General features: G+C 38.8%; 1 protein-coding gene across 1 annotated transcript in view; it reads left to right on the top strand.

Annotated features, from left to right (window-relative positions):
* The window catches only part of KIF6 (kinesin family member 6), a 211,449-nt gene that overhangs the window by 56,334 nt on the left and 128,057 nt on the right, over positions 1-27,058 (top strand). Inside the window, exons 9-13 of the mRNA XM_063125614.1 lie at positions 668-754; positions 2,584-2,687; positions 13,432-13,537; positions 17,349-17,490; positions 20,725-20,907. Of these exons, the coding sequence (XP_062981684.1) occupies positions 668-754; positions 2,584-2,687; positions 13,432-13,537; positions 17,349-17,490; positions 20,725-20,907 (622 nt within the window). The remainder of the gene's footprint in view (positions 1-667; positions 755-2,583; positions 2,688-13,431; positions 13,538-17,348; positions 17,491-20,724; positions 20,908-27,058) is intronic.

The following is a 27,058-nucleotide window of genomic DNA, read 5'->3' on the forward strand; positions in this document are numbered from 1 at the left end:
TCTATGACAATGTCATCAAAAAAGTTCTATGCCAACACAACATACAGTAGGATTCAGCCATAAGCATTAATTCTTCCTGGAGAACCTCTGTATGGGCCACTCATGAAGAGTATCTCTCTTGAAGAAGCTATAGGTATGTTAATTTTTCTATTCTGAACTTGCCTTCCAGCTAGTTCACCAAAGTGCTCTGAAGGTGGGGGAAGGTTGAATCCGTCCCTTTGTCATAGTCAGGTCACCTCCTGCTGAGGTTTAGATTTACAGTAGCTTTCACCCTCTGCAAGATGATGATCTGCCCCCCAAACTTCATCGATTGGCAGAATTCTGAAATGACCTGGGCAGTTGACACAATTGCTCCTAAATGCCCTCTCTGAAGTAGAGCTCATATCACACATTTCAGGAACTAAATATTTAAGAGAAAAGAGGGGGAACTGTGTGGGGGCTGCTGGTTTTGGTGGCAAACCATGTTTGGAATACCAGCTGATTCCATCCTCAGTTTTGATCTAGTAGCCTAAGTGGAGAACTGAACGTGTTTATTTTCTGCCAATATACAATTCAGTTGGCATTAATTTTAATAGGACTATATCAAGACTGCTGCTTTAGTTTGTTAATAGTAGCATATCTACCTGTTTACTTGGTTGCATGTTAAGAAGATATTTTGTCCAATTAGGAATCTATATCAACTTGTAGATTTGCTCAGCGAGTCGCCCTTATTAAGAATGAAGCAGTTCTAAATGAAGAAATTGACCCCAGATTGGTAAGCATTTTTTATTATTGTTTCTAATTAAAAATGACTGCTATTTCCATACTGAAAATTTCATAATTGATATACTTCATGGTTATGATGCTGGAAGACACAGTTATCTCAAGTGATGCAAAAATGTTACCTACCCAGTTCAATTTTAAGATGCCTTTTAAGAATGTGCTGCCTTTTAATAATGTATTAGTTTTATATGTTTTAATCAATTATATGTATTTTATGGTGTTTTGTATTTGTGTTGTACCCCACCTTGATCCAGAGGGAAAGGCGGGTAAGGAATAAATATATTATTATTATTATTATTATTATTATTATTATTATTATTATTATTATTATTATTTAATTTATTACATTTATATTCCAGCTTTTCCCATAGATACATAGCATTTATAGAAAATCTCCCAGCTAGGCAGACTTTCTTAGCTTCAGCAAGGTTGTTCTTTTGGGAGCCTTCAGATCATGACCTCCTATCTTCCTTTTTCACAAGGGATCACAGCAATGAAATGTGTGTGTTCATGCATGTATAAATCTGGTTAGTTTTAATTTACAATTAGTTATTTTGTCACCAACTTCCATGTATCTTTGGACACATCCAAACTTGCCACATTGTTAACTCCATCTCTACTCACTCAGTCAAACACTGGCCCGCTTTGCACGTAATGGGAAGCTACTAAAGGCCACAATTTTGAATATTGCATTGTGGTAGGGGCACACCCTAGCTTCTCATTATGTGCAAACCCAGGAAGGGTGTGTTTTGGGGTAGTTGACAAGTCACCCCAGAACCTATGGGCTGTTTTAGGGTTGCATATGGTTTTTCAACCACTTCAACAACCCATGCTCATTGGGTTCAAACATAACAATAAACTGTGATGTGCCCCTGCCATGCCCCAAATATTCAAAATGGCAGGCTGCCATGATGCAACAAGAAACCCCACAGGGAACTTCACCCACAGTAGCTTCTCGTTACATGCGAACCAGGTCAGTGTCTCAGGAACAAATATTTCTCAGGTTGTGTTACTACCCAAATATGAAAAGTGAAGTGGGAAAGCTGCAAAAAAGGTCACCTCTGCCCTTGACATTTTTCTTCCTCATAAGTGTACATACTCAGTCCTACTTCTTTTTCTTTCTTTTTTTACTTCTACCATTTTACTTTTGTTGCAGGTTTGAGAAAGTGAACACTTTGGGATTTGGTTTCTTCTTCCTGTAATATATGCTATCTAAACAAGCTCTCCTTCAGAAAATCCAAGAAGGGTTGGGAAAGGAGCAGGGATTTCATTTATATTTTATTTATTTATTTATTTTATTACATTTATATACCGCCCCACAGCCGAAGCTCTCTGGGCGGTTTACAATTAAAAATAGTAAACATTAAAAGTATACAAAAATTAAAAAAACATAAAAACAGTATAAAAACAACAGTATCCATTTATTTCTATGACAAAATACCAAAATTAGGAGCTCTGCAAGACCACAGAGGAACCCCAACAAAATCCTAGATCATGAATTTGCTATGTATCAATGGATATTTGATATTCCCCTCCCACTAGCAGAATAGACCACTAATGCAACAGGAACTAGCGGCTCCTGACACAACCAGAAACGAACAGCCATGTTCATTGGCAGAATGGGACAGGCCAGTAGAGCTCACAGAAGGGAGCTCTGTTGACCTGTCCTATTCTGTAAATGTGTGTTTTTGCTCATTTCTATGCTTATTCCAAGTACCAATAGTTCCTGTTGCATTAGCAGTCTGTTCTTCTAGCACTAGTGTAAGCACAGCAAGAGTATAGGATACTGCCCGATAAGTGACACCTATTTTATTTTTGCAGATGATTGCACGACTGAAAAAGGAAATTCAAGAGCTAAAAAATGAATTGTCCATGGTGACTGGGGAACAAAGATCAGAGGAACTCACACAGGAAGAGCTGCTACAGTAATGTTTGGTGTTCTTCTTTTTTGTTTTCTCTTATTTGAAATACTTTGTTTATTGGCATAATAAGAATCAATTCAATTCCTGGCACACTGATTTTAAGAGCCAGTACATCCCAAAGATTTCAGTAGAAGTTACTTCTAATTTCCAAGTAATATATTTCAATTAGGACCCAAACATTTCACTCTCCTGATACAACATCAAATTGCAGAAAATCCCAGGTTGTAGTAATTACTTGTCATGGAAAGCTGAACTAGACAGTGTGTAGTATTTTTCAGTTTCTATTTTACTTTCTTAAAGGCAAGAGAATGTGAAAACTGGGAATACTGTCATGTACTGATTATGGGGAACCAACACATGTAACTCACTTGATGTTCTTTTTGGCATCAGAAATATTAGATTCTGGTAGTGCATCTCAAATTTCTGGTAGTCACATGTCTGAGATGTGGTTCGGGGGAAGAAGGTGAACTGGTGGAATAGCATTAATAGTCTGATGGATGTGCTCATCTCTTGGAGACTAGTGGGAAGAAATGCAGTCAGAGAGGAGTTGGACCACCAGTTGTGGTCAGAGCAGGAAGATGTGAGGTGCCTGAGGATGTCCTCTGTGAGGAGGAGGAGAGGGGTATATCATGCTAACTCTCTTCTTGCTGGTCTGAAACTTTCTGCTTCTTCTGGAGGAAGATTCCTGTTGGCAAGAAGAGTAAAATCAGTTGTATGATAGTTCAAACCTGAAAAAGCATTCAAGAAATGTTCTTTGTGTTGAGAAATGCCGCAGTGCTAATTTCTTGTGTGCCAAAGTAAGCCTAAATTTACAATTTATGTCATGTCCAGATGTTTAGTATTGTAGCTCAGCTCTATATATGCAGAATATGTGACAATGTTTGTGAAACATATGGATTTGTGGGCTTAAGAATGTAGATCTATGATAGCAGGCTGCATAGTTTTATTTATGTGAACAGTTGCTGTTGAGTCCTCATGAGGGAATATGTTTTAGAAGTCTTAGGAAATAGGTAGGCCATCAGCTATTTTAAACTAGGTCAGCCCCCCACAAAAACATCCCTCTACAATAAGGAAGGATAATAAGATCCCTGTACAATAAGGATGGATCTAATTGCATGGGGTCCTTCAGAGTTTGTGGAGCTGACTGAATCAACTGATAGATTTCAGCACTACAGATGCTACCCACACATAACTGGATCCAAGGAGACCATATTATAAATGAGCTGCTTGGGACTGAGGTAGGCATGGATGTCCTTGTATCTCTAATTCTGGATGCAACTGTAGAGATGTCAACAGAGAACATTGATCTGGTGTGCACAATAAAAAGGCTTGTTTAAATAAGTGGTGCATGCTGGGCACCATTAGCCTAGGTCAGGTTGTCATGTCATCTGGACCTGGGCAGCATGGCTTCTTTGAGGGGGAAACAACCCTTAGGCCCAGTTTACATGGACATGCCCCTCTGATTTAAACTAGCCACTGTGGCTTGTCCTATCATGCAAACTGGGTGTGATTCCACAACCTCTTCCTAAGTATGGAATTATCATCAAGGAAAGCACAGGGCCAATGATACTACACTTACTTAAAAACAAGAATAGACCCAGCAATAGGAAGAGTGGTACACAGCGGTCTTCGCCCAGGTGTAAAACCATATTATTTTCCCAAATTAATTAATAAGTGCCATCCTGTGGATTTGCTTCAGTCTTTTTCATTGTAGCAGAGAGCATAGTCTGTTTATAAAGTTTATGATTTATATTTGGGTACATCTATATTCCAAATTAATTAATAAGTGCATAGAGAGCATAATGAAAAAATGAATCCCAACTTGCTCATCTATGACTGTTGCCAATTAAGTATGTCATCCTGTGGATTTGCTTCAGTCTTTTTCATTGTAGCAGGGAGCATAGTCTGTTTATAAAGTTTATGATTTATATTTGGGTACATCTATATTTCAAGGAAAAGAATGTGTTAAGATATGCACCTCGTTATCTGTAGAAACTCAAGAGAAGTGGCTACATGCAATTTAATGACTTAGTGGTTTTAAAGAATGAGTTTTAGATTTAAAATGCATCTAACATTTTCCTTATTTGCTTAAAATATTATAAATATGAGAACAATTGAACATTTATTTTTTAAAAAAATCATTTAAATTAAGGTTAGGTCCTAAGGTAAATGTAATATTTCCCCCCATAACTTTAGCACAATATGGAAATTAGGGATCTAGATCAGATGCTTGATCAAAGTCAAACTCTGGCCCAGTAGTGTACCAAGAACAGTTGGAAGAGAGTTAATTGGTTTTCATAGCAGATTCCCCAGATTAGATTCCCTAATCATACTTAAAAGACATTTATTCAGTTAAAAAAAAGCCCTCCACGACTATTTCATAACTTTTCTGGACAACTCTTCTGTAGCATGCTTCTTACTTTTTCTTCATGTCTTTTGGATATTTGATATAACTATGATCATGGTGCTCTTATTGCAGTCTTTGGAGAGTGTTAATTTCAAGTTTTGCTTTGATTAATTATATTATGTGTGGACCGTTTCTACCCATGTTTAAGCAGAACTAATAAGTCCCACTGAGTTACTCCCTGGTACGTCTGTTTAGGATTGCAGTTGTACAGCTCAATCGTATGCATAATTACCAGGGAATCTTTTCCATTGTTCAGTGTGACTTACTTGAAGTAAGCGTGCGTAGGATTGCAGCCTTGTGTGTAGTTTTGTATAATTCCAAAGTTTGCTGCTGGTGGTTTTTTTTGTTTTGTTTTTAACAGCTTTCACTTGAAATAGAATTTAGTGATTACTTAAGTGCTTCATAAAACTTTTTTAATTACTTCTTTAGATGCTATTGTCAGCCTTCCTTAAATGAAGCGGATGTATAATGGTTCATTTAAGCTAGTGTTCTTTGTTTACTATAAGTTGCCAGCAACTGTGCACATTTGAGAAAATGCAGATTAAATAGCAGTATGTTTCGTCTCTAAAGGAGATAGTACTGTATACTTAGAGGCTTCTGTATTATAGGCTTTTTAATGCTGGATTTAAACAGAATCTTTCTCCTTTTATACTTTATGAGGAGCATGCCAGAAGTAAAAGGGAGAGGCCTTTTTTGTTCGGACGTTGTTGGTATTTCTTCTTCCGCCAGATGAGCTCACTAGGAACTTGAGTTTGCCCAGAAAGTCAGGATTTCAAATCAAAACTGCTGTGTTCCATAGCACCCACGCATCCAGAACCTATGCCAGTTGGAACTCTTTAAGGCCCAGATTGAAAGTGCTGGCTTAGCACTTTAGTTTATAAATATCTTTACCTTTCTACTTTTATATTGACAAATGGACTAGAAATAGCCCTATGAATAAAGTAGGTAATATATCTTCTACCAGTATTAGGCTCTAAACCAAGTAGGTAAGGTGGACCCTCAAAATATAGTTAGGAAGGCACATAACCGACATTTTAAAAAGTCAGCCTTGTTTTTTATTTGCCCAAAGGGCAGTCAGCAACGTGTATGGAAATGAGGCTTAATTATAGCTTGAATTCTTTAACAGCTTCCCCTTGCTCTTTTTTAAATGCTATCTTTTACAGAGATACTTCAGACACCTACTTTGTGTCATTACCTATTAGTAAAATCTCTCAAAACAATTCTAATGACACTTGCAATTACAAAAGTGCAGAAAAAATATAATAAAAGTTCACTCTCCAAATTTCTGCAGCCAATAGTTAAACACTACAAGCATTAAAAGATAGTTAAAAAGGTTTTATTTTCTGACAAGCCTTCGGAAGATTTTTGTGGAAATATTTCGGCATTTAAATAGATAGCTGTGGCAGCTATGCATTATTATATTTTTTTGTTGCTGCATTGTGATTGTTTTGAAATTTTATATCTTTTATCTTAGCTATTATTTTAAGGCAAGCTGCTGTATGCTTTAATTTAAGGGAAACCAAGTTCACATGTGAGTAATACATATCACCTAGTCACTGCTCTGGCAGCTATGTTCTGGTCCGGTTGCAATTGCCAAAGTATTGACTAGGGTGCAGCACACAGAGGCTATAGCTAGACGGGGCGATTTATTATTATTATTATTATTATTATTATTATTATTATTATTATTTATTTATTTATTTATATAGCACCATCAATGTACATGGTGCTGTACAGAGTAAAACAGTAAATAGCAAGACCCTGCCGCATAGGCTTACAATCTAATAAAATCATAGTAAAACAATAAGGAGGGGAAGAGAATGCAAACAGGTACAGGGAAGGGTAAGCAGGCACAGGGTAGGGAAAAACTAACAGTAGAAAGTAACAGTAGAAGTCTGCACAACATCAAGTTTTAAAAGCTTTAGGAAAAAGAAAAGTTTTTAGCTGAGCTTTAAAAGCTGCGGTTGAACTTGTAGTTCTCAAATGTTCTGGAAGAGCGTTCCAGGCGTAAGGGGCAGCAGACGAAAATGGACGAAGCCGAGCAAGGGAAGTAGAGGCCCTTGGGCAGGCGAGAAACATGGCATCAGAGGAGCGAAGAGCACGAGCGGGGCAATAGTGTGAGATGAGAGAGGAGAGATAGGAAGGAGCTAGACCGTGAAAAGCTTTGAAGGTTAACAGGAGAAGTTCACCCCAGGATCGTCCCTTTGCATTCACATGACGCACAGGGCATCCCGGGAACAGGGAGGGATCATCCCTCTCTTGGCCTGAGATATCGTCCTACAGTTGTAGCCTGCTTTTTCCATGGCCTCGGGCTGATCCCAAGACGCGTTGGGGTTTGTCCCGGCTCCTTGCAAGTAACCGCAAGGAGCCGGGCACGGGTCATAGAGCTGAGCTCTGTGCCCATCCAGGTGGGGGAGTAGGGAAAAGTAGTTTTTTTAAAAAAATACTTACAATTTGTACATGAGCACTCATCCCCTTTAACACAAAAAAACCAAAATGGCGGGACGATGTCACGCGCCGCGTGTGAACCACGACAACAATCTTGTGATAAAAAAATCGCAAGACCGCCTCCCTCCGACCCCCCTCATCTAGTTGAGGCCTGAGTATATTACCTCATTATTGTACCACCACCAGTTTGTTTCAAGTGCTGTTTTTGAGCTTTAAGGCCGCAAACAGTCTGGGATTAGCATATTCTAAAGACTTTCTCTACCTATATGTACCTATATGAACATCATTGGTTCTTCTCCGTGTTTCCCCCACTTTGCCATCCACAGCAGCCCTTTAATCTGGGATTGCTGCTGGTGCAAAATCCCTCTGCCTGATTTTGGGTTATTACCCATCACACTGCAGCCCCATATGACACAGACCCCACTGTTCAGGAGCTCCCTATGTCTCTGGAGAGGGTTTTCAAAGATACAAAGGGCTACAGGAGGGAGGGAGGGTGGGTAGAGAAAGATTGGTTGTACAAGCTGCCTTCTGCTCATACAACCATTGGCTACAATGCTATATCCTTTTACAACTAAGTAAGATGTGTTTTTTCTTGGCAGTTTGTTTTAAAAAAAATGAACTGAAAATAGGGTATGCCGCCTCATGCCAGAGATTATACTGGATGACACCTGTATACCTTCCAAGGTCATATTATTTCAATAAAATGGTACAATATACTTTAATATTATTTAGGGTTCCCCCTCCCCCCAGTTTCCAGTGCAAAATGGTTTATGAACAAACTTTTGTTTGAAAGTAATTAAAACTAATACTAAGAAAGGGGACCTGCAGTCTGAATTAATTTATATATTATATATTATTATTATTATACTATTATCTCATGTGGTTCAAAAACATCCATTAGTCTCTGTTTTAAAATTATTTATACCACATAATGATTAGCATATTTATAACTGTTAAAGGTCATAGCCTGCTCGCCATGCTCATGATGTATTTTATTGAAATTGTGAGTTAGAACGATTACATGCCTAAATTAATGCCACACCTTTTTCATGGAAAGATCCAGCAATACAGTATGACTTTGGAATATTTATGTCACACACACACCACACAGCTGTGCCTCTCCATTAGTCCTTGTGCTACATGAATCCCGTCCAATTCCAGTGACTCTTCCACAAGACACATGATATGTCACAAAGTCTTGAACAATGGGAATAGATAATATGAAGATTTGCATAGCTGAAAATGTGCTTTTAACTTTATTTACAAGAATTCAGCTCAGTAACACAATATTCACTGATTTACATAGAAGTTGTTATTGGTTGGACAGTTGATATCTTTTTACTGATTTTATTTAGTAGTATGAATATTTCTACATATCTAAAGGAGTTAGAAAGATGACAGTTTTGGAGCAAAATTGCATTGAACATTAGGAACAGACAACAGTATCTTCCCCAGATTGTAAGGTTTTGGCAGGTACTTATTCATTTTTAATCTCTTTTTCATTGCATAGAATTTAGTATTTGGTGCCATCATCATCTTCATTGATGATAATTTAGCAAAGCTTTATTTTATTCTATAGCTTTCTCATTACAATATTCCTGGGAATTATTGATTGCTTTAATACTTCTCAACTTGCCTTTTGGCACCAAAAGAACTCTCAAATAAAATAATTTACAGCACAATCCCACCTACTCAGAAGTAAGTCTTATTAAGTTCAATGTGTCTTAATCCCAGGTAAGTGGGTATAAGACTTCATCCTTAGGCCGCAATCCTATGCAGTTCTATAACTCCCAGTATCCCCCCAGCCAGCCATTCCCATGGTGGGAATTGTAAGTCTTTTTTCTGTTGTAATATGCATAGGATTGCACCCTTAATTAGTTAAATAATATCTCTATTAAGTGGTAATGCATAACCTTCTCATATGTTTCTCAGTGTCTCACACCCTCTTCTTAGTCCTAGCATTAACAATTGTCCCTAGAAATACTTTCTTTTTTCTTGTTCAATACATTCTCTCTTCGCTGGTTTAATTTTCCTACTGATGCTCACAAGACTTATTTGGGTATCCCTTTTCTATTACAGTGATAGTTGTGTTTCAGGGTGCTTCCAGATCAGGCTTTAATAGCCTTCCTCATTTATCAAATTTTACAGGAATTCCAGACATTGTCATTGTCATCTTGTAATCCTCCTGTTGCTTCCTCCAACATTTTTCTTATTGCAGAAAATCCATTAAACAGGATGGAGGGTTGGGAGAGATAAATATCTGCACAGTGCCTTCTGATTGCTAGTGCTGGGAGCCATCCTTCTGGGAGCACCTTCAATTCATGCAGCACTAAGTAAATTAGGTCTTTAATTTAGTATTGGGATATTGTCCAAGTTTTACTGAAAGTTTATTTTTGAGTTCATGATTTCCAAAACACTTAGGGAGAGTTGTGTCCTTTTTAAAAAAGAGTCTCTTACCCTTTTTGCTATAGTTGACTGAAGGGCTTCAAAAAGAAAGGAATGGATGCTGTAGTAACCAAACTAAAATACTGCTTTATTCATTCAGATTTGTGAAAACATCTCCTACACACTCAGAAATATTAGGAAAAACTGCTTTGCTGGCAACTATTTTTAGAATGTTTGACGTTTGTTTGATGTGCTAAAAAGTCTATAGCTGATGCTAATGGGGATTCATAGTTCTTTAGATTAACTTCACTTTTGCACATGATATAACATACCAGGGGTCTGTGGTAAAAGGCAATAGCAGCCATAAATGAATAAATAAGGTCAAAGTGAGGGCTTCCAAAATTCCTTTCTGAGTAGAAGTCTTTCCTGTGTCTCATGGCCCTTCATCCTGAATATTATTGAAAGTTTTAAATGTAACTGTTCTACACTTGTAAAAGCACCTTATTGTTGGATCAAATAGAGACATCAGTTAAGTTATATTATCACACAAAAAGTATATTATTGATTTAAATGTGCAAGGATAATTGTTATTTTGCTCCAATCCAGATAAGAAAGTCTGTGTAAAAGAGGGGGGGGGATGGCATTCTGATCCTGCTCTAGTCAAGTGTAAATTATGTTTGTACATGTCTAGTTGCAACTGAATGGGGATGGGGACTCACTCTGAAACTATTCAGAATGGATAGGCGTTAGGCAACATCCACATTACCTTCAGTGGGAAGCACATTCAAATATGAGTCCCCATCTTCATCCTGATGTGATTAATCATGCATAAACATCCTTTTTATGTACAGCTAGAGTTGGATTTGGTGTTTTCCTTTTGTATAAGATCTAAATGAGGAGTTCTGTGGGCAAAATTATCTGCAACAATTGTTATGGTTTGTTGTTGGTGTGTGTGTGTGTGTGTGTGTTAAAGTAGATCATAACCCTATATGAATGGTTTATAAAAGAAAAACTAATATGTTTAGAAAGGGGTTAAATGAAGCCTTATTGCAAAATGAAACAAGTGTGGATGATTGTAAAAAGAAATTAAAAGAATATTTTGAGCTGAACTTAAATAAAGGCACAGATATAAGAATCGTTTGGGATGCAAGTAAAGCCTTTATTAGAGGTTACTTCATGCAACAAAATACACAGCTTAAGAGAAAAAGATAGGAGAAAACACAAAATATTTTGAAAGAGATAAAAAAAGAACTAAAGAATCATCCTGGAAAGACAAACATTCTCCAGCAAATTAAAATATTACAACAACAACTATGTTAACAACAAGATGTTTTATACTTTCTGATACATGTCTGATGCATTTTTTTAAAAGAAAAAAATTAGCTGGTTTACTATTTCTGTTGATAAAGAATAGGCCTTTGAAAATGATAAGGCAGATTCTACTGGGGAGATAATTTTCTCTGATAAAGCAGGGTTATGGCAACCTTCTGTATTTTCTGGTTTTAAGTCTATAAGCATGGCTAGCTGTAATTAGGTAAGTCCAATAAGAACATCTTTTTAAACAAATTAATCTTAAAAATAATTTTCGGTAGCAAAATGAGCGAAAGGGGCACCCCCACATTTTAGTCTGACTGTGCTATTATACTTTTTTCCCAATGAGAGCTCTAGGGTCTCTAGTGGATTACCTTTCAATACTCCCCTTAAACTAAGAGCAAACAGTGAGGGCACATACAGAGGCATTCTCAGGGACAGCTCCCCAGCTTTGAAATAAACATTTTGCAGAAGTTTTCCATAGCTTGAGCATATTGCAGAAGTGATTGCTGTTTAGACAGGCATTTACTTACTGAGGAGAGCAGGGAATAAGGTTTAGGGATATGTTTACTATGCTTGCCATCAGACATGCCCTTCTGTGAATGGAAAGTCTCTTTCCATTTGTAGAAGGGTCTCAGTCCAGTGAAGTCTCTTTTGTCAATTCCCTCTGTAATCCTACAGGACTGATAGTGAAAATCGCTTCCCTCCTTCCACCAGTAGTATCCTATGAACATCTCACCCAGTCTGGATCTCACCCTTTCTATCTCAACTTCCCAGAGTGATAGGAAGTTATGGGGACAGCCCTTTTTTCCCTTTTTCTTTTTTTTTACAAAGAATTAGGAACAGACAAACATCCAAACAATTATTTTTAGACTGCAATCTTATGCACAATTACCTGAGAGCAAGCCCTTATGGAAGATAGTAGGAGTTACTTTTAAGTAAACATACATAGGATTGTGCTGTAAGGTTTTAGTCTTTGAGGCAGCACCGCTTCCTCTAAACAACAGGAGCCAAAACTGCTGCCAGCTAACTGCAAATGCTCTGAATTTTATAGCTCAGTTTTCCAGTAGGCCAATAGAAAACAAAGTGAACTGGTTTAAATCAAGTCTCTATTAAATCATTCATTTAAATAAACAAGAAAATATTCCAGTTTAAACAATTGATTTAGATCCAAGTTTCCCATTCTGAAATTCATATATTTCCTGAGCAGTGATAGATTTTAACTCACTGCTCTAACAATTAGAACATGTTGGTTTGAAACTAAGTAGAGCTGTTATATAACCATTTTTAAAGGGATAATTCAAAATCCTGGCCAATGCAGCCCATATATCTGTAGAATTATATTTTATAGAAGGCATGTACACATCCAAGGAGACCGAGCAAAATCACTTACTTGGGAGCTAAAGCTACAATTCTGTGCAGCATTTGGAAACAAGTCGGAATGAATGAAATGGTGCTTACTTTTACTTAAACATTAATAACGTTCCTGAAGCAGAGATAGATATCACTTCATAAAATAGGGTTTCACTCTTACATGGAAAGTGAATGTCCATGCTGTTTGGCTAGTAGAATTATAAATATCAGAGTCCAGGTAGTTGGGCAACATGCAAGATCACTTCACACAAGAGGTATTCTAGTACCTGTGAAGACTTGCTAAAAGAAAAGTAGCCTTTCATACATTTTTAAGAAGGTCACAACTTCAATCTTTGGAGAGTAGTTATTTGAATTAAGCACAGGTTGTATTGAAAACCATTTTATCTTTAAAACTTAAAAACGTTAAATACAAATTATCATTTTCTTTTATGTTTATACACTCTATTAGAAAACTTTCAAAGTTGTGGTATATTAGAAGAAAAGGAGCATGCCTATTCTTGGTGTGTTGGCTTCAGAATTGACCACCTGCAGATGGAAGGACTCTTTCTGTCAATGGGAGCCTTCTGATCCAGTGGAGGTATCCTGCTGGCAGATAAGGCAACAATCTTCATTGATTCCCCCATCACCCTGCAGCCCCTTATGCTCCCTCTTTCTGCAGGCACAAGCATTCTTAGCAAAACTCTGTTCAGGGAATATTCCCACTGGTAGAAAGGAAGTTGGATCCTATCCAGAGTCTGATATTCATAGGCACTTTTTATCTTCTGAAGATGTGTACATTTTCTTAAAGATAGCCGTTTATTTTCTTTTATCCTGTATATTTAGGGTAGGCGAACAGATTAAAAGTTTTCTGGAAGATACAGATCCTGAGAGTATATTGGAGGTTGGAGCTGATATGCGAAAGATCAAATACTGTTTCAGCTATTTAAAGGTACATTTCATTGGTTCCATTTACAGGGTGAAGACTCTCCTTTGATTACTAGACATACCTGGGAGAAAAGGGACTAGGAAATACAGGGCAGAGATCAGAACCCCATGAAACCATACAACCAAGGCTTTAAATACACTGTGCATTTCTTAAAGGATAATTGTTTTTGGTTTGCAAACTGTAATTAAAAAAAAACCTCTGTTGTCTTAAAGACTGCTGGTTTGGATATAATGTTTAATAAACTGGGAATTAGTTTTATGCCCATGCACTCCCCCTTGCCCCCTCACCTTGGACATTGGCTTTGGTCCAGCTTGTTTGTTATTTAAACACAAGGCAATATCCAATGCTGCCCGTCCATGAGCAGGATCCACTGCTGCTTCTCTTCCACAATTGGCCAGCCCCACAATTTCCCTTCTGGAAACCCCACCCACCAGTTGTGGAACAAAGATTTAGCACTTCTGGGGGCAAGCCCTGAAATGAGTGGAAACAGTTGTTCATTCTTCATGGTCTCTGTGCATCACACATAGAGGCTCTGCGCCTATAGAGGTTTCATTCGGAAAACCTCTATAGCTGAGGAGATTTTGGCAGGAACCTGTGCACATATTATCCTATGCCATTGCCATGGCTTAAAAGAGAGGAAGCCTACATGCCACTCCCTCGTCCTTGGGTACCAAGATCTTTCCCACCAGGGGAGTCAACCTTTGTAGCAGCACAAGACGGCTGATACCAAGGGCAGCAGAACCCTACCTGCAAGCAGGCTCTTCAGTTTTGGTGCCCAGACAACGATCAGCCACACAGACCCCTGTCATGGAGGCAGATAAGGATGCAGAGTCGGCAGGTTCTCCAGCATACGACTACCATTCAGACTCCCTGTCTGTGTCACCAGTGGCTCCCTCGAAACCTTCACCAGAAGGAGCAGTAGGATCCCAGGACACGTAACGCCTTCAGAAGACATGGAGAGTTTTCCCAAGCACATTCTGAGAATGGCTCAAGCACTTGATGTAGAGAAGCAATAGCAAGTGGAAAGATCCAAAGACCCAGTCTTTGATACTGTTCTGATGGAGGCTACCTCATCACTCACTATTCCATACTTACCCCCTTTGCTCCAGATGATGCAACAATCTTGGAAGGCCCCAACATCAATGACCCCAGCTTCCAAAAGATTGGAGAACATGTACAGAGTACAAGAAAAGACGTTGGTTTTCTTTTTACACACCCACCATCTAAATCTGTGATAGTTCATTCGTCGCAAGGCAGGTCACAAAAAGTTCATCACCCGTTGATAAGGAAGTCAGAAGATGGCCTGCCAGATCTTTACCTCAGCATCCCTCAGTTTGAGAGTGGCCAGTTATCAAGCAATGATAGCCCGATATCAGCTCTTCTTATGGAAAAAAATCGGGTCACTATGTGACTACCTTCTTGATGACAAATGTGAACTGGGAGCCATGTAATCTGGCAAGACAGCAAATACATAGAGCACAGCACCAAACAGGCTGAGGGACCAAAGCCATGATGGGAGTGATCATGCTCTGGAGGCACACATGGTTGTGATCAGTGGGACTTACACAAGAAGCATGAGCAAGAATAGAGGATCTTCCTTTTGACAAGGTTGGATTGTTTCACTCCAAGATGGATGAAACAATGGATACGGTACAGAAAGCAAGAGCTACAGCTAGGGAAATGGACCTATGCCAACCACAGCAGCCCTTCTATCAGTGCAGATGGTACCGACAATATTACCAGGTTGAATAGACCCCAGGCGGACCATTCCTACAGGCAGCCATAAGGATCCTCGAAGTTCCTATCTTCATGCAGATGTCAAGACTTTGCTAAGAAACAGGATCTTTGACTACTCTACCCCCATTTGCAAAATCTCCCGCCTGTTTTCTTCGAATCCTGCCTCTCTCAATACATACACACCTGGGGGGAAATTACAGCGGATACATGGGTCCTCAGGATTGTGAGAGAAGGATACAGAATCGAATTTCACAGTGTTCCTCCTTTTTCAGGAATCAGATCTACCACCCACTCTCAAATCCTCTGGACAGTGGTGGGCACACTTCTGAAGAAGGAAACGATATGAGAGATCCATGATCATGAAGCCCACAGAGGGTTTCCCAGTATTTTACTACACTGAAAAAGGATGGGGGCCTAAGTCTGATTCTGGACCTCAGACTGATTCTGGACCTCAGAGGTGTCAGCTCTTTCAATAGCAACAGAAAATTCAGAATGGTCACTCTCACTTCCATTGTGTCCTTACTAAAAATGGCAATTGGTTTGTGACCACAGACTTCAGAGGCTACCAGAGCTATCGCTATATCGGTAGTGTTCAGAAGCAGTTTCTTTACCAGCACTCTGTAGAGCAGCCACATGGGCAAAGCCATCGACTTTCATAGAGCCAGTGGCTGGAGTGTTGGACTGGGAGTCATGAGATGCGAGTTCTCCATGGAAGCTCACTGGGTGGCTTTGGGCCAGTCACAGACTCTCAGCCCAACCTACCTCACAAGGATGTTGTGTGTGTGGGGGGGAATGGAGAGAAGGAGGGTTATGTATGCCACCTTGGGTTCCTTGGAGGAAAAAAGGTAGAATAAAAATGCAATAAATAAATCATTATTGTCTTGACGTCTGAGCCAGAGAGGACTGCTCTTTTGGAAATGCAGTACTGTTGGAAGTTTTACATTAAAGATGCCATGGTAAGTCAGCTTGGTAGTCACCCATATGTGTGATACACAGAGACCACGAAGAAGAAAGTAAGGTTTCTTACCTGCAGCTGAAGTTCTTTGAGTGGTCATCTGTGCATTCACACAACCCACCCATCATCCCCGTTCTGGTGTCAATGGTGTTTATACTATTAGTACCAAGTATCCCTCGGTACTGAGAGGCCACAATGGTCAGTCCCCTTGGAACTGAGGTACTGGGCAGGAACCCCTCGGAGTATGCGCACTGGGACAGTAGAGGAGGGTTCCCACCAAAATCTCAGTTCTAGAAGTTTCCCGAATGAAGTTCCACACAGGCGCAGAACCCATATGTGTGATGCAGAGAGACCACTCAGCTGCAATTACAGGTAAGCAACCTAACTTTCTAGAATGGCATAGGTCAGTGGAGCTCCCTTATATGAGTTCCACCAACCTGCCCAGTTCCAGAAACAAGCAGTTTCATTTATTTGGGGGCTTTCCCCCTGAAGTGCTAAAGCTCCATTCCTCAAGCTGTGGGTGTCATTTGTGAAAGCGGATTGGTGGGGCTGGATGCTTCCAGGTGTTCTCCATTGGATGTTGCCCGGAGTTTCCTGTTATGTCTGAATCAAGAAGCTAATTAATATTCAGTAACCAGGATCTGAGTTTCTGTACTTGCTCCCTTAAGCCTAAGTGTTACTCTCACTGCATTTCGTAGAGGAAAGCAATAGACTTAAGGAGAAGGATGACATAGGGGGGATCTACCCTACTGCTTCAAAGTGCTTTAAAGCGCTTTATAACAGTTTTGACTACTGTTGGGGCCCAGGACACACTGCATATACAGTTTTCAAAATGTTTTCAAAGTGCTTTAAAGCGCTTTAAAAGCAGTAGTGTAGATCCCCCCATGATCAAGCCAAAAGGGGGATTGACATTAGCAGAAATTCTGAATTGATGGAAGGAGTGGTGGCAGGTGGAGGGCCGTCAAGCTGGTCATTGTAGAGGCCTGCAATGTTTTTTGTTGTTTTTTACCTAGGCTAAAGAAGTTTATACAATCCCCTTCTTATTGGAAAACCAAGAAATGGAGTATTATTAATAGTATCTTGAATTAAATGAGCCCATAATTTTTTGTTTCTGTTTAATAGAGATTGGTTAATGATGAAAAACTTCCTAAAAACCATCTGCTTGCACCAGATATTCCTGCAGACAAAAGTGCTAATAGCACAATTGGGAATGAAGAGTTAAAGAAGCTGAAGGATCTTCTGCAGCAGCGGGACAATGAAATCAGTATCCTTTCTAAAAGGAGAATCATCACTATTTTAGTTCATTTGGAAGAATTGTTGGTTAAGGGATTTCTTCCCACTGGCACTAATATATCATGGTTTAATTTAAATGTTTGCTTCACCTTTTTTAAAATCAAACTCCAAGGTCTCATAGGATCTCCTGATTCTATAACAGGCTGATTTAATCTAGATGTAAAAACATTTGTGTTTTGCTTAGTTCTAACCCAAATCCAACTTTCTGGAAACGTTATATAAAGCAGAGTTTTTATAAAAGAAAAAAAGTAATGGAAAATAGTAATGCCATGTAAACAACTATTTATCACCTTTCAAAAAGTTGAATTTCCTGTAATTGTTATTTAATAAAATGTTGTGTATTTAGAGTACATGTAAATTTATATTCAATGTGAGATTTTGTATAATGTATATAAAACATAGCCTTTTCAGATTGTGCTGCCCTTTCTATTAATTCATAAAAATGAATACTTAGCTGTGTTAATAAGGTATCAAAAGTCAGTTGTTGTAGTTGTTCATAGAATTGTAGCAGATAACAACACTATCGTATTTCTGAACTGAGAGAAAAACATGATGAGCTTGAACCAGAACTGCTCTAAAATTCAACTTGTAGAACATTAATCACATTCTTTTGTTTAATAGCTATATATATTAAACAAACACAGGAATGCCAGTATAGTTAAGCTGAACAACTCAAACTGCATTCTACAATTTTAAACCCTGAAAGTTTCTATTATTATTATTTATTTATTTATTTATTTATTTATTTATTTATTTATATAGCACCATCAATGTACATGGTGCTGTACAGAGTAAAACAATTAATAAAACCTAGAAGTACTGGCCAAACTTCTGAAATTTGGTAAGGAGTTATTTACATCGGGAATGGAGAAATTCCAACCCATGGGCCAGATGCAGCCTTCAGAGGGTCCCCGTCTGATCCCCAGAGCCTCCCTTAATCCTCAGATTCTGTGCTTTGGATTTGGTGAAGGAAGGTGCTTCTTTTGTTTCACAACAAGCACAAAAAGCAGCACATTCACATTGCAATGCAGTTCCCAAATAGGTTGGGGAGGGGTTTTTTTTCTATCTGGAGGGTGTGGAGATCTGTGAAAAAAGAGATAGGAAGTTCCATTTTAAAAAGTTTGTGAGTAGGGGAAAGATCCTTTTTTAAAAAAATAGGGATAGGGTAAAGACGCGTTTGAATAGCATATATCTCCCCCATGACTAAGGTATGTAAATAGTGTGTGTGTGTGTGTGTGTGTGTGTGTGTGTGTGTGTGTGTGTGTGTGTCTTTATTGCTAGCTGAATAATAAAAAAGGGAAGAATTTTTATTTTTGTTTTCTTTTTCTTTTTTCCTGTCACGTAGCTGCTTGGTAACTTCATTTGGGAGTGTTTTTATTAGTAGGTTGAAAACAATTTGTGTTGGGGCAGATATCGTTTTCTCTGTCTATGCTTTAAAAGAAATTGTAGTATTTATTTATCATTGTGAAGTTTGGCTAAACATTTGTTCCCACCCATGAATTTTGTTGATGGTATTAGGCACGCTGCTTTCAACCTCAACCTCTCTCTTCCAATATAAAGTTAATACCTACCTTATAGGGTTCTTATATTGATTACCAAGATAATTCACATCAGTGCAGTTTTAAAGAGGAAGGGGCTCATTCCAGAACAAAGGGGGGCACTGCTTCTTTGTTTATATGAAAGAGTTGGGGGGTTGTGAAGTGTGTCTGTGGTGCTTGAAAGTAGTAAGGCTCAAATAGACATGGGGAATCTCCTGGCCACTGACCAGATCTAGCCCATAGAAGTCTCCCAGTTGGCCTGCAAACTTCTTCTGCAGCCCCCTTCTCCCCCCCTTATCTCTCATCACTGATCAGAGATAACAGCAGTTTAAATACCCTGCCAGATATTTAAACATTAAATACTTTTAAATTGTAGAACTGAGCTGTATTTGGTATGTCTGAAAGTTGTTGCACTGCAACAGCTTCTGCATAGAGTTGGACTGACTTCTGCATCCTGAAAGCTGTTACATTTGGTTTGCTGTCGGGTAGTTGTTATGCATAGAATTGAGCTGTGGCCTACATGTTTGGTAGGAAAATGTGCAAATTGGTGTGTATAACATGTGCCCTGCCCACTTGGCTTTGGCCCGCCCACTCTGCTCTTGTCCCCACTCCCAGCGTCCTTAATCCCTCCTATTGGCATACGCCCCTTGAGACCCTTCACAAATTGGAATTCAGCCCTGGACTGAAAAAGGTTCACTAGCCTTGGACTATGACAATCAGGCTCAGACCACTCAGAAGGATCTTGATAGTTAGGGAAGGAAGTACACCTGATCTACAACATGCATTTCACATGTTAATATACAAATGTCTTGGTAGAATAGAGAATTGAAGGACAGGTGCCAACATTCAATTTCCATGCATTTTGATACATGATTAAATTTGCTTGTAGGGTGAGGTATAAAACCATACAGTAAACCCACTTTTATTAGCTGTGCCTGAATATGCACTCCTTTCGTTTCATTGTTTGACCTACTGTACTTATAAGTATTATAGAGCCATAGTAAAGTCAAATTTTGTGTTTTCCCCCTTCCCAAGAGAGCTCATGTAATTGAATTAATTTCCTTTCCCAAGAAACAAGGATATTCAAATATTAATCTACTTGCAATTTCCATACTTTTTGGCACGTGAGTAAATTAGTAAATGAAAGCAACTGGACGTAAACAAATGCTATTAAACAAATGCTACAGTCTTGTCTATTCTGGCCGCTTAAAACTGCACCTCCATGCACCACACTTTCTGGTGGTCTTTCAACCCCTGTAACTCTTCTTCTGCAGGTTCGGAAAACAGTAAAACCCATGTCATTACTATATCAATGTTTATTCAGTTACATATTTTTAAATTCTAGATTCTACCAACTAAGGGCACAATGTTTATGCATGTTTAGGCAGAAAAGAATCCTACAACTCCCAGCATTCTCCAGCCAGCATGGTTTAATCTGGAAAGCTGGGAGTTGTAGGATATTGTCTGTCTAAACATGCATAGGATTGCTCCCTGGTTCTCTAATTCTCTTAGAAACTTTATTCTAAGCTGCAGTCTTGTGAATCTTTAAACAAAAGTTAATTAGCAAAGTAACTAGCAAAGTGTTCAACCAGAACATTAAACTGGTAGACTTGCTGTACTAGTTGTCACAGAGCAGCTTCAAAAACTTTCCTTATAACAAACTTTAGATATTTTAGTAAATATGTTAAAGAAGGAAAAAAAGAAAGCACAAGATGCACTTCTTCAAGTCAGAGCTTCGTCTAAGGAGATCTCAGTCTCAGAATGTCCTATTCTTTTGAAAAATACAGAAAATGAGCAAGTATTTTCTGTTACTTCGGAAACTAAATCTGGTTTTCTTCTCAGGAACACAGGTTAGTGACTTTATTGTATTCTCAAGTACTGAATTACTGAATGGCATCCCTTCAGGGAATGTGTTTAAGTGTGGAATAGGACAAAGGCTGGGAGTATATCACTTCTCTAATCCTTTTCCTTCTGTTTCATTTGAGAAGAAAGCTTGATGCATATCCTCCACAATGTCACCAGTAACTTTTATACTGAGGCGAGAAGATCCAGCATCCTCTAGAAAATGTGACTATGTACTATTTTCAGCGCCTCTATGATTTTGCTTGGACCAAAGTAGTAAAGGCCCCTGCACCAAATAAATTTAATACACATGGTATACTTAAAATATTGTTAGTGCGCTTTTGTTGGAAGCTCAAATTTAGTTTTTTAGTGCAGTATGATGTGTATCTATTCAAAAGAAAGCTCCATTCAGTTCAGTGGGACTTACTGCCAGTAAAGTGTGCACCTGTCTATGCTTACTTGTCAGCAATCCCACAGATCTCAATGAGGCTTATTTTTGAATATAGGCTTGATTTGCAAAACTCTTTAAAATTCAAATTGAAAGGACTGATATTTTATATTGGTGGTTTCTAAAGTCCTTATCCTTTTTTTAATACATGACCACCATTTAAATCATTTCCATTTAGGTTCAGCATTGGATTATTTATTTATTTATTATTATTTATTTATTACATTTATATCCCGCCTTTTTTCCTCCAAGGAATTATACCATAATGGTGATGACAGAGTGGATCAGATTGATGCTGTCTGGGTTTTTCCCCTGAAGCACTTTTATATTTGGTGGTAATTAATTCCTTTGAACTGGATGCAATGAAACCAGATCATTTATCCCAACTGTATAAGATAATGAGTTAGTATATTAGTTCTATATTAACTAATATTTTTGTAGTATAACCCCACAAAAGAGGTATTGTTTCTGGTACTGCTGTTTCCTACTGTAGTAAAAGATAGTACATTTTAGATAAACCAAAATTTTATTAAAGACAATTCACAAAGAACAAAATGATCAAACATGACAAATAACAGTTTTATATTCTGTAGAAAAAATGTGCACATCATTCATAATGATGTAAATATTATTTTTTAACAAGGCTCAAGCTGTAAGATGTTCTTCCTTGGTTTCTTAAACATTTTTGTATGAAAGTGAAATAAAATGAGATAAATGGTTTGGGAGAGAATTTACTTGGGGCAGTGGCACTTAAATAGCCTGTTAGGCAAATTAGATTTGACACGGGAGCAGTGACTGAAAAGCCCTCCTTTGTTTTATTGAAATAATGGGAAAGTCTTCATACTAAATGCCAGGACTGAAAAAAGACCATATTGTTCTCTTTAAAACAACAGCGGTCTAAGTGTGTTTATGTTGCTTAAGCATGTGTTCTAAATAGTCACCTGGAACTATTCAATGCTCTAGAAGTCCCCACATGACTCATTGCATCTTTTAACCTTTTGGGATTCCAGAAAAGAATTGCTTTGATTGCTGAAAGATATCTGAGCTGGGAGTTCTCATTCAAACAACCTGCGGCGTTAAGATGTTTCCACCATAAATTATGTTTTGGGTGTGTTAAAGTGCCATCAAGAATTAGATGATGAAATGAAGTTCTATATTCATCTAATCAAAATATACTTTGTCCAGACAAGGACAAGTAGAAAAAGGGATCCACTATTTATTTATTATTTTATTTATTACGTTTATATACCGCCTTTTTTCCTCCAAGGAACCCAAGGCAGCATACATAATTCTCCTCCTCTTCATGTTATCCTCACAACAACAATCCTGTGAGGTAGGTTGGGCTGAGAGTATGTGACTGGCCCAAAGTCACCCAGTGGATTTCCAAGGCCGACTGGGGATTAGAACCCAGATCTCCTGACTCCCAGTCCTTTTCTATCTGCACCCTCACCACCCTTGCCCCCCCCCCGTTACATTGGACATGACAGCAAATGTCTGCTTATCCTCAGGTTGAACTTCTCAGGTGCTTGTCCTGGGTGGTGGGAGTGGGAAAGACCGACGAGTTCAGTTCAGTTTGTTGGATCTAAGCCAATGTCATTTTTTAAAAAATAAAACAATCACTATTGCATGTTCATTTTTCACAAAGTATGCATATCAAAATGAAAGTTATAGAACTTTATGATTTTAGTATAAAGAAAGTTCTTAAAAATAAAATAAAATTGAACATATGCACATTTGGACCTCTTGTAAGGTGTCCCAAATTGTACTATGAAGAAAAAGAATGCTGTTTGAGTCGCTGAAAAATTTAAGTGATGTCAAAAATACTCCTTTTATTGAAAGCTAAAAGGTGGTTAATAAATATTCTCTAAAGTTAAACACTCCTAATAAGCTTGGTGATGAGATAGTGGCTGCGTTCAGACAACACGATGGTCAATGGTGGGGTAATAACTCAACAATTGTTTATCTAGGGGTATTCCCCACACAACATGATAATAATAACCATGGTGTGGATTAGGAATAGCATTGAATTGACTGTTAGTCCATGCTGAGTTGACTCACTCATCCCTGCCCTCTCATCCCCCCTTGGTCCTCCTGCTATTATCCCATCAGCCATTGCTGCTGAAAATCTATCGTGCCCGCTGGACTAGAGCAGCAGCTGTGGCTTTGACCGCTCTTGCCTTGCGACTCTGTGGCTGACGAATAATCAATGGTGCCCTCCAGACAACGTGATAACCAACAGTGGTTCAAATAGCCAACTCTGCACAGTGTTGGTTATTCGTGTTGGTTATTTCTGCCAAATAACCAACTGTTGGTTAAAAAAAAACTCTCCACATAACACGATAACCCACGGTGGGTTAAATAACCAACTAATGACTATTTCAAGCACCATTAGTTATTGTGTTGCCTGAACCCAGTCAGTGAAATATATAAGAAGAGGCCACTGGTGCTGAGCAGCAACCCAAGAGGGAAAGGGAGTTCCAACACACTTGATGGCAGAAGGCAAAAGATTGCCAAAGAATGAAGTAAAATGCTTAAATATAGTCAGTGTGCTTATTGTTACATAATGCCAGTGCTTCTCAAACTTTGGGTTGCAACCCACCAGTGAGACCCAACATGTTCCCAGTTGGGTATCCCCCCTCCCTTCATTGGGCTAACACTGCACCACCACAACATTGGCCAAAATGGAACCTTTTGCTTTTCTCCATAACAATGGTATAGGAGCCATTCACATAGACAAGAAAAAGTAAAAATATGCAGACAGGAATATAAGAATATAAGAAGGGCCATGCTGGATCAGACCAAGAGTCCATCTGGTCCAGCACTCTGTTCACATAGTGGCCAACCAGCTGTCGACCAGGGACCAACAAAGTAGGACATAGTGCAACAGCACCCTCTCACCCATGTTCTCCAGCAGCTGGTGCACACAGGCTTACTGCCTCGAATACTGGAGATAGCACACAACCATCACGGGTAGTAGCCTTTGATAGCCTTTGCCTCCAGGAATTTATCCAACCCCCTTTTAAAGCTATCCAAATTGGTGGCCATCACTACATCTTGTGGTAGTGAGTTCCATAATTTAACTATGTGCTATGAGAAGAAGTACTTCCTCTTATTTGTCCTGGATCTTCCACCAGTCAACTTCATGGGATGACCCCAGGTTCTAGTATTTTGAGAGAGGGAGAAAAATGTCTCCCTATCCACATTCCCCACACCATGCATAATTTTGTACACCTCTGTCATGTCTCCCCTTAGCCTCCGTTTTTCCAAGCTAAACAGTCCCAGTTGATATAACCTTCCTTCACAGGGGAGATGCTCCAGCCCCGTCATAATTTTAGTTTCCCTTTTTTGCACTTTTCCAGCTCTATAATATCCTTTTTTAGGTGTGGTGAACAGAACTGTACACAGTATTTTAAGTGTGGTCGCACCATAGATTTGTATAAAAGCACTACAAAGTATAAAAGCATACTTTGTACTGACAGAATGTTGGGAGTGTGAGATAAAATGTTGAAAACTGGTGGATATAGTATTTTAAAACACAATAAACTAACTTAGAACAGAGAACCATTGTATTTATTTCTCATCTATTTCTTTTCAAAGAAAAATAATTCAAAATATCAGAACCAAATTTAAGTTCACCTTGATACTGTTAGACTAAGGCTGCAGTCCTAACTCAGGAGTAAGCCCTATTGAATATCGTGGAAATTACTTCTGAGTACACATGCACTGGGTTGCACTGAACACTTGAAATTTGAATTTATCTCTCAATGATCCTGTGCTGTTTTAAGAAGGGTCTCATATCAAAGCCTAGGCTGACTTGGAATCCTCTCCTGCTTCATTATCAGTAGATAGGTTTTATAAAATAAATACCTTGGGTCTCAACCAATAATACAGAACTCCCAGGTAGATGTTATATGATATTATTTATTTATTTATTTATTTAGCACCAACAATGTACTTGGTGCTGTACAGAATATACAAATAAAACAGCAATACCCTGCCTAGAAGCTTACAGTCTAAAATCACATTAAAACATATGAAGGGGGGAATGGGTTTCTTAAAGCTGTGATGGTTTTCTTGGTATAAGTATTTTCCATGTTTCATTTATTTTATGTTACCAGTTTACAGTCAAGGAAAAATTTTAAATGTGTTGTTAAAATTTTATGTCATTTCCTTCTAATTTTTCATTTTGTAGCATATGTTATGTTTTCATTTGTACTTGTAGAAAATGCAAATCCTAATAACTATTTTAGTATCAGATTGTTATAAATCATCCTTTGCTGGAATTAACCTAGTTTTGTTCCGCATTGTTCTATTTGACAACCTCACTGCCTATCCTGAGCCTGAAAGCAGTTACACTAAGACTGCAATCCTATGCACACTTACTGAGAAGTAAGTTCCATGTACTGAGTCAATGTGTTTAGATTCATGCGGCACAATATCTACTTTTTTTTGAAGGGCACATGGAGGGAGTGGCAATAGCTATTTAAACAATCAATTACCAAAGTTCCCTCTTTTGTGCTCTAAGTTTTCTTGACATGAGGCCATGTAATGTAATCCCATGGCAGATGTCCTGTTAGGGTAAATGAATTATGGGCAGCCTGATGGATTTATATGCTGCTGTCAGTGCGGTGTAATTGTTTGCATAATTAGTTAGAATCCTATCATGTGTCACGGCTGTGTTATCGCTGTGAAACTGCAGGAGGTGAGGAACAATGGTTGTTCTTTTGGGTTCCTTATTTATTTTCAACACTGTGCTGGTGGTATAGTTGTAGCTACATGGCTTTATGCTGTCATCATGTCTCTGGTCATATATCAGTGTGGTGTCCCCAATGTCAACAAAGCTTCAGGATTCCACAGAACAGGGAATTTATTCACTACACTACATCCTATAACCATCTGGCATAATTGAATCATACTATAAGTCTCATTGAAACCAGTGGACAAATTTATCAAGACATAAATCCCATTGCTTTCAGTGGGTGTTCTTTATCACAACTAACTCTAGAATCATAGAATCATAGAATAGCAGAGTTGGAAGGGGCCTACAAGGCCATCGAGTCCAACCCCCTGCTCAATGCAGGAATCCACCCTAAAGCATCCCTGACAGATGGTTGTCCAGCTGCCTCTTGAATGCCTCTAGTGTGGGAGAGCCCACAACCTCCCTAGGTAGCTGATTCCACTGTCGCACTGCTCTAACAGTCAGGAAGTTTTTCCTGATGTCCAGCCGGAATCTGGCTTCCTTTAACTTGAGCCCGTTATTCCGTGTCCTGCACTCTGGGAGAATCGAGAAGAGATCCTGGCCCTCCTCTGTGTGACAACCTTTTAAGTATTTGAAGAGTGCTATCATGTCTCCCCTCAATCTTCTCTTCTCCAGGCTAAACATGCCTAGTTCTTTCAGTCTCTCTTCATAGGGCTTTGTTTCTAGACCTCTGATCATCCTCGTTGCCCTCTTCTGAACACGCTCCAGCTTGTCTGTGTCCTTCTTGAATTGTGGAGCCCAGAACTGGACGCAATACTCTAGATGAGGCCTAACCAGGGCCGAATAGAGAGGAACCAGTACCTCACGTGATTTGGAAGCTATACTTCTATTAATGCAGCCCAAAATAGCATTTGCCTTTCTTGCAGCCATATCGCACTGTTGGCTCATATTCAGCTTGTGATCTACAACAATTCCAAGATCTTTCTCATTTGTAGTATTGCTGAGCCAAGTG

This window comes from Elgaria multicarinata, chromosome 4, assembly GCF_023053635.1.
Source record: "Elgaria multicarinata webbii isolate HBS135686 ecotype San Diego chromosome 4, rElgMul1.1.pri, whole genome shotgun sequence".
NCBI classification, from domain to species: domain Eukaryota; kingdom Metazoa; phylum Chordata; class Lepidosauria; order Squamata; family Anguidae; genus Elgaria; species Elgaria multicarinata.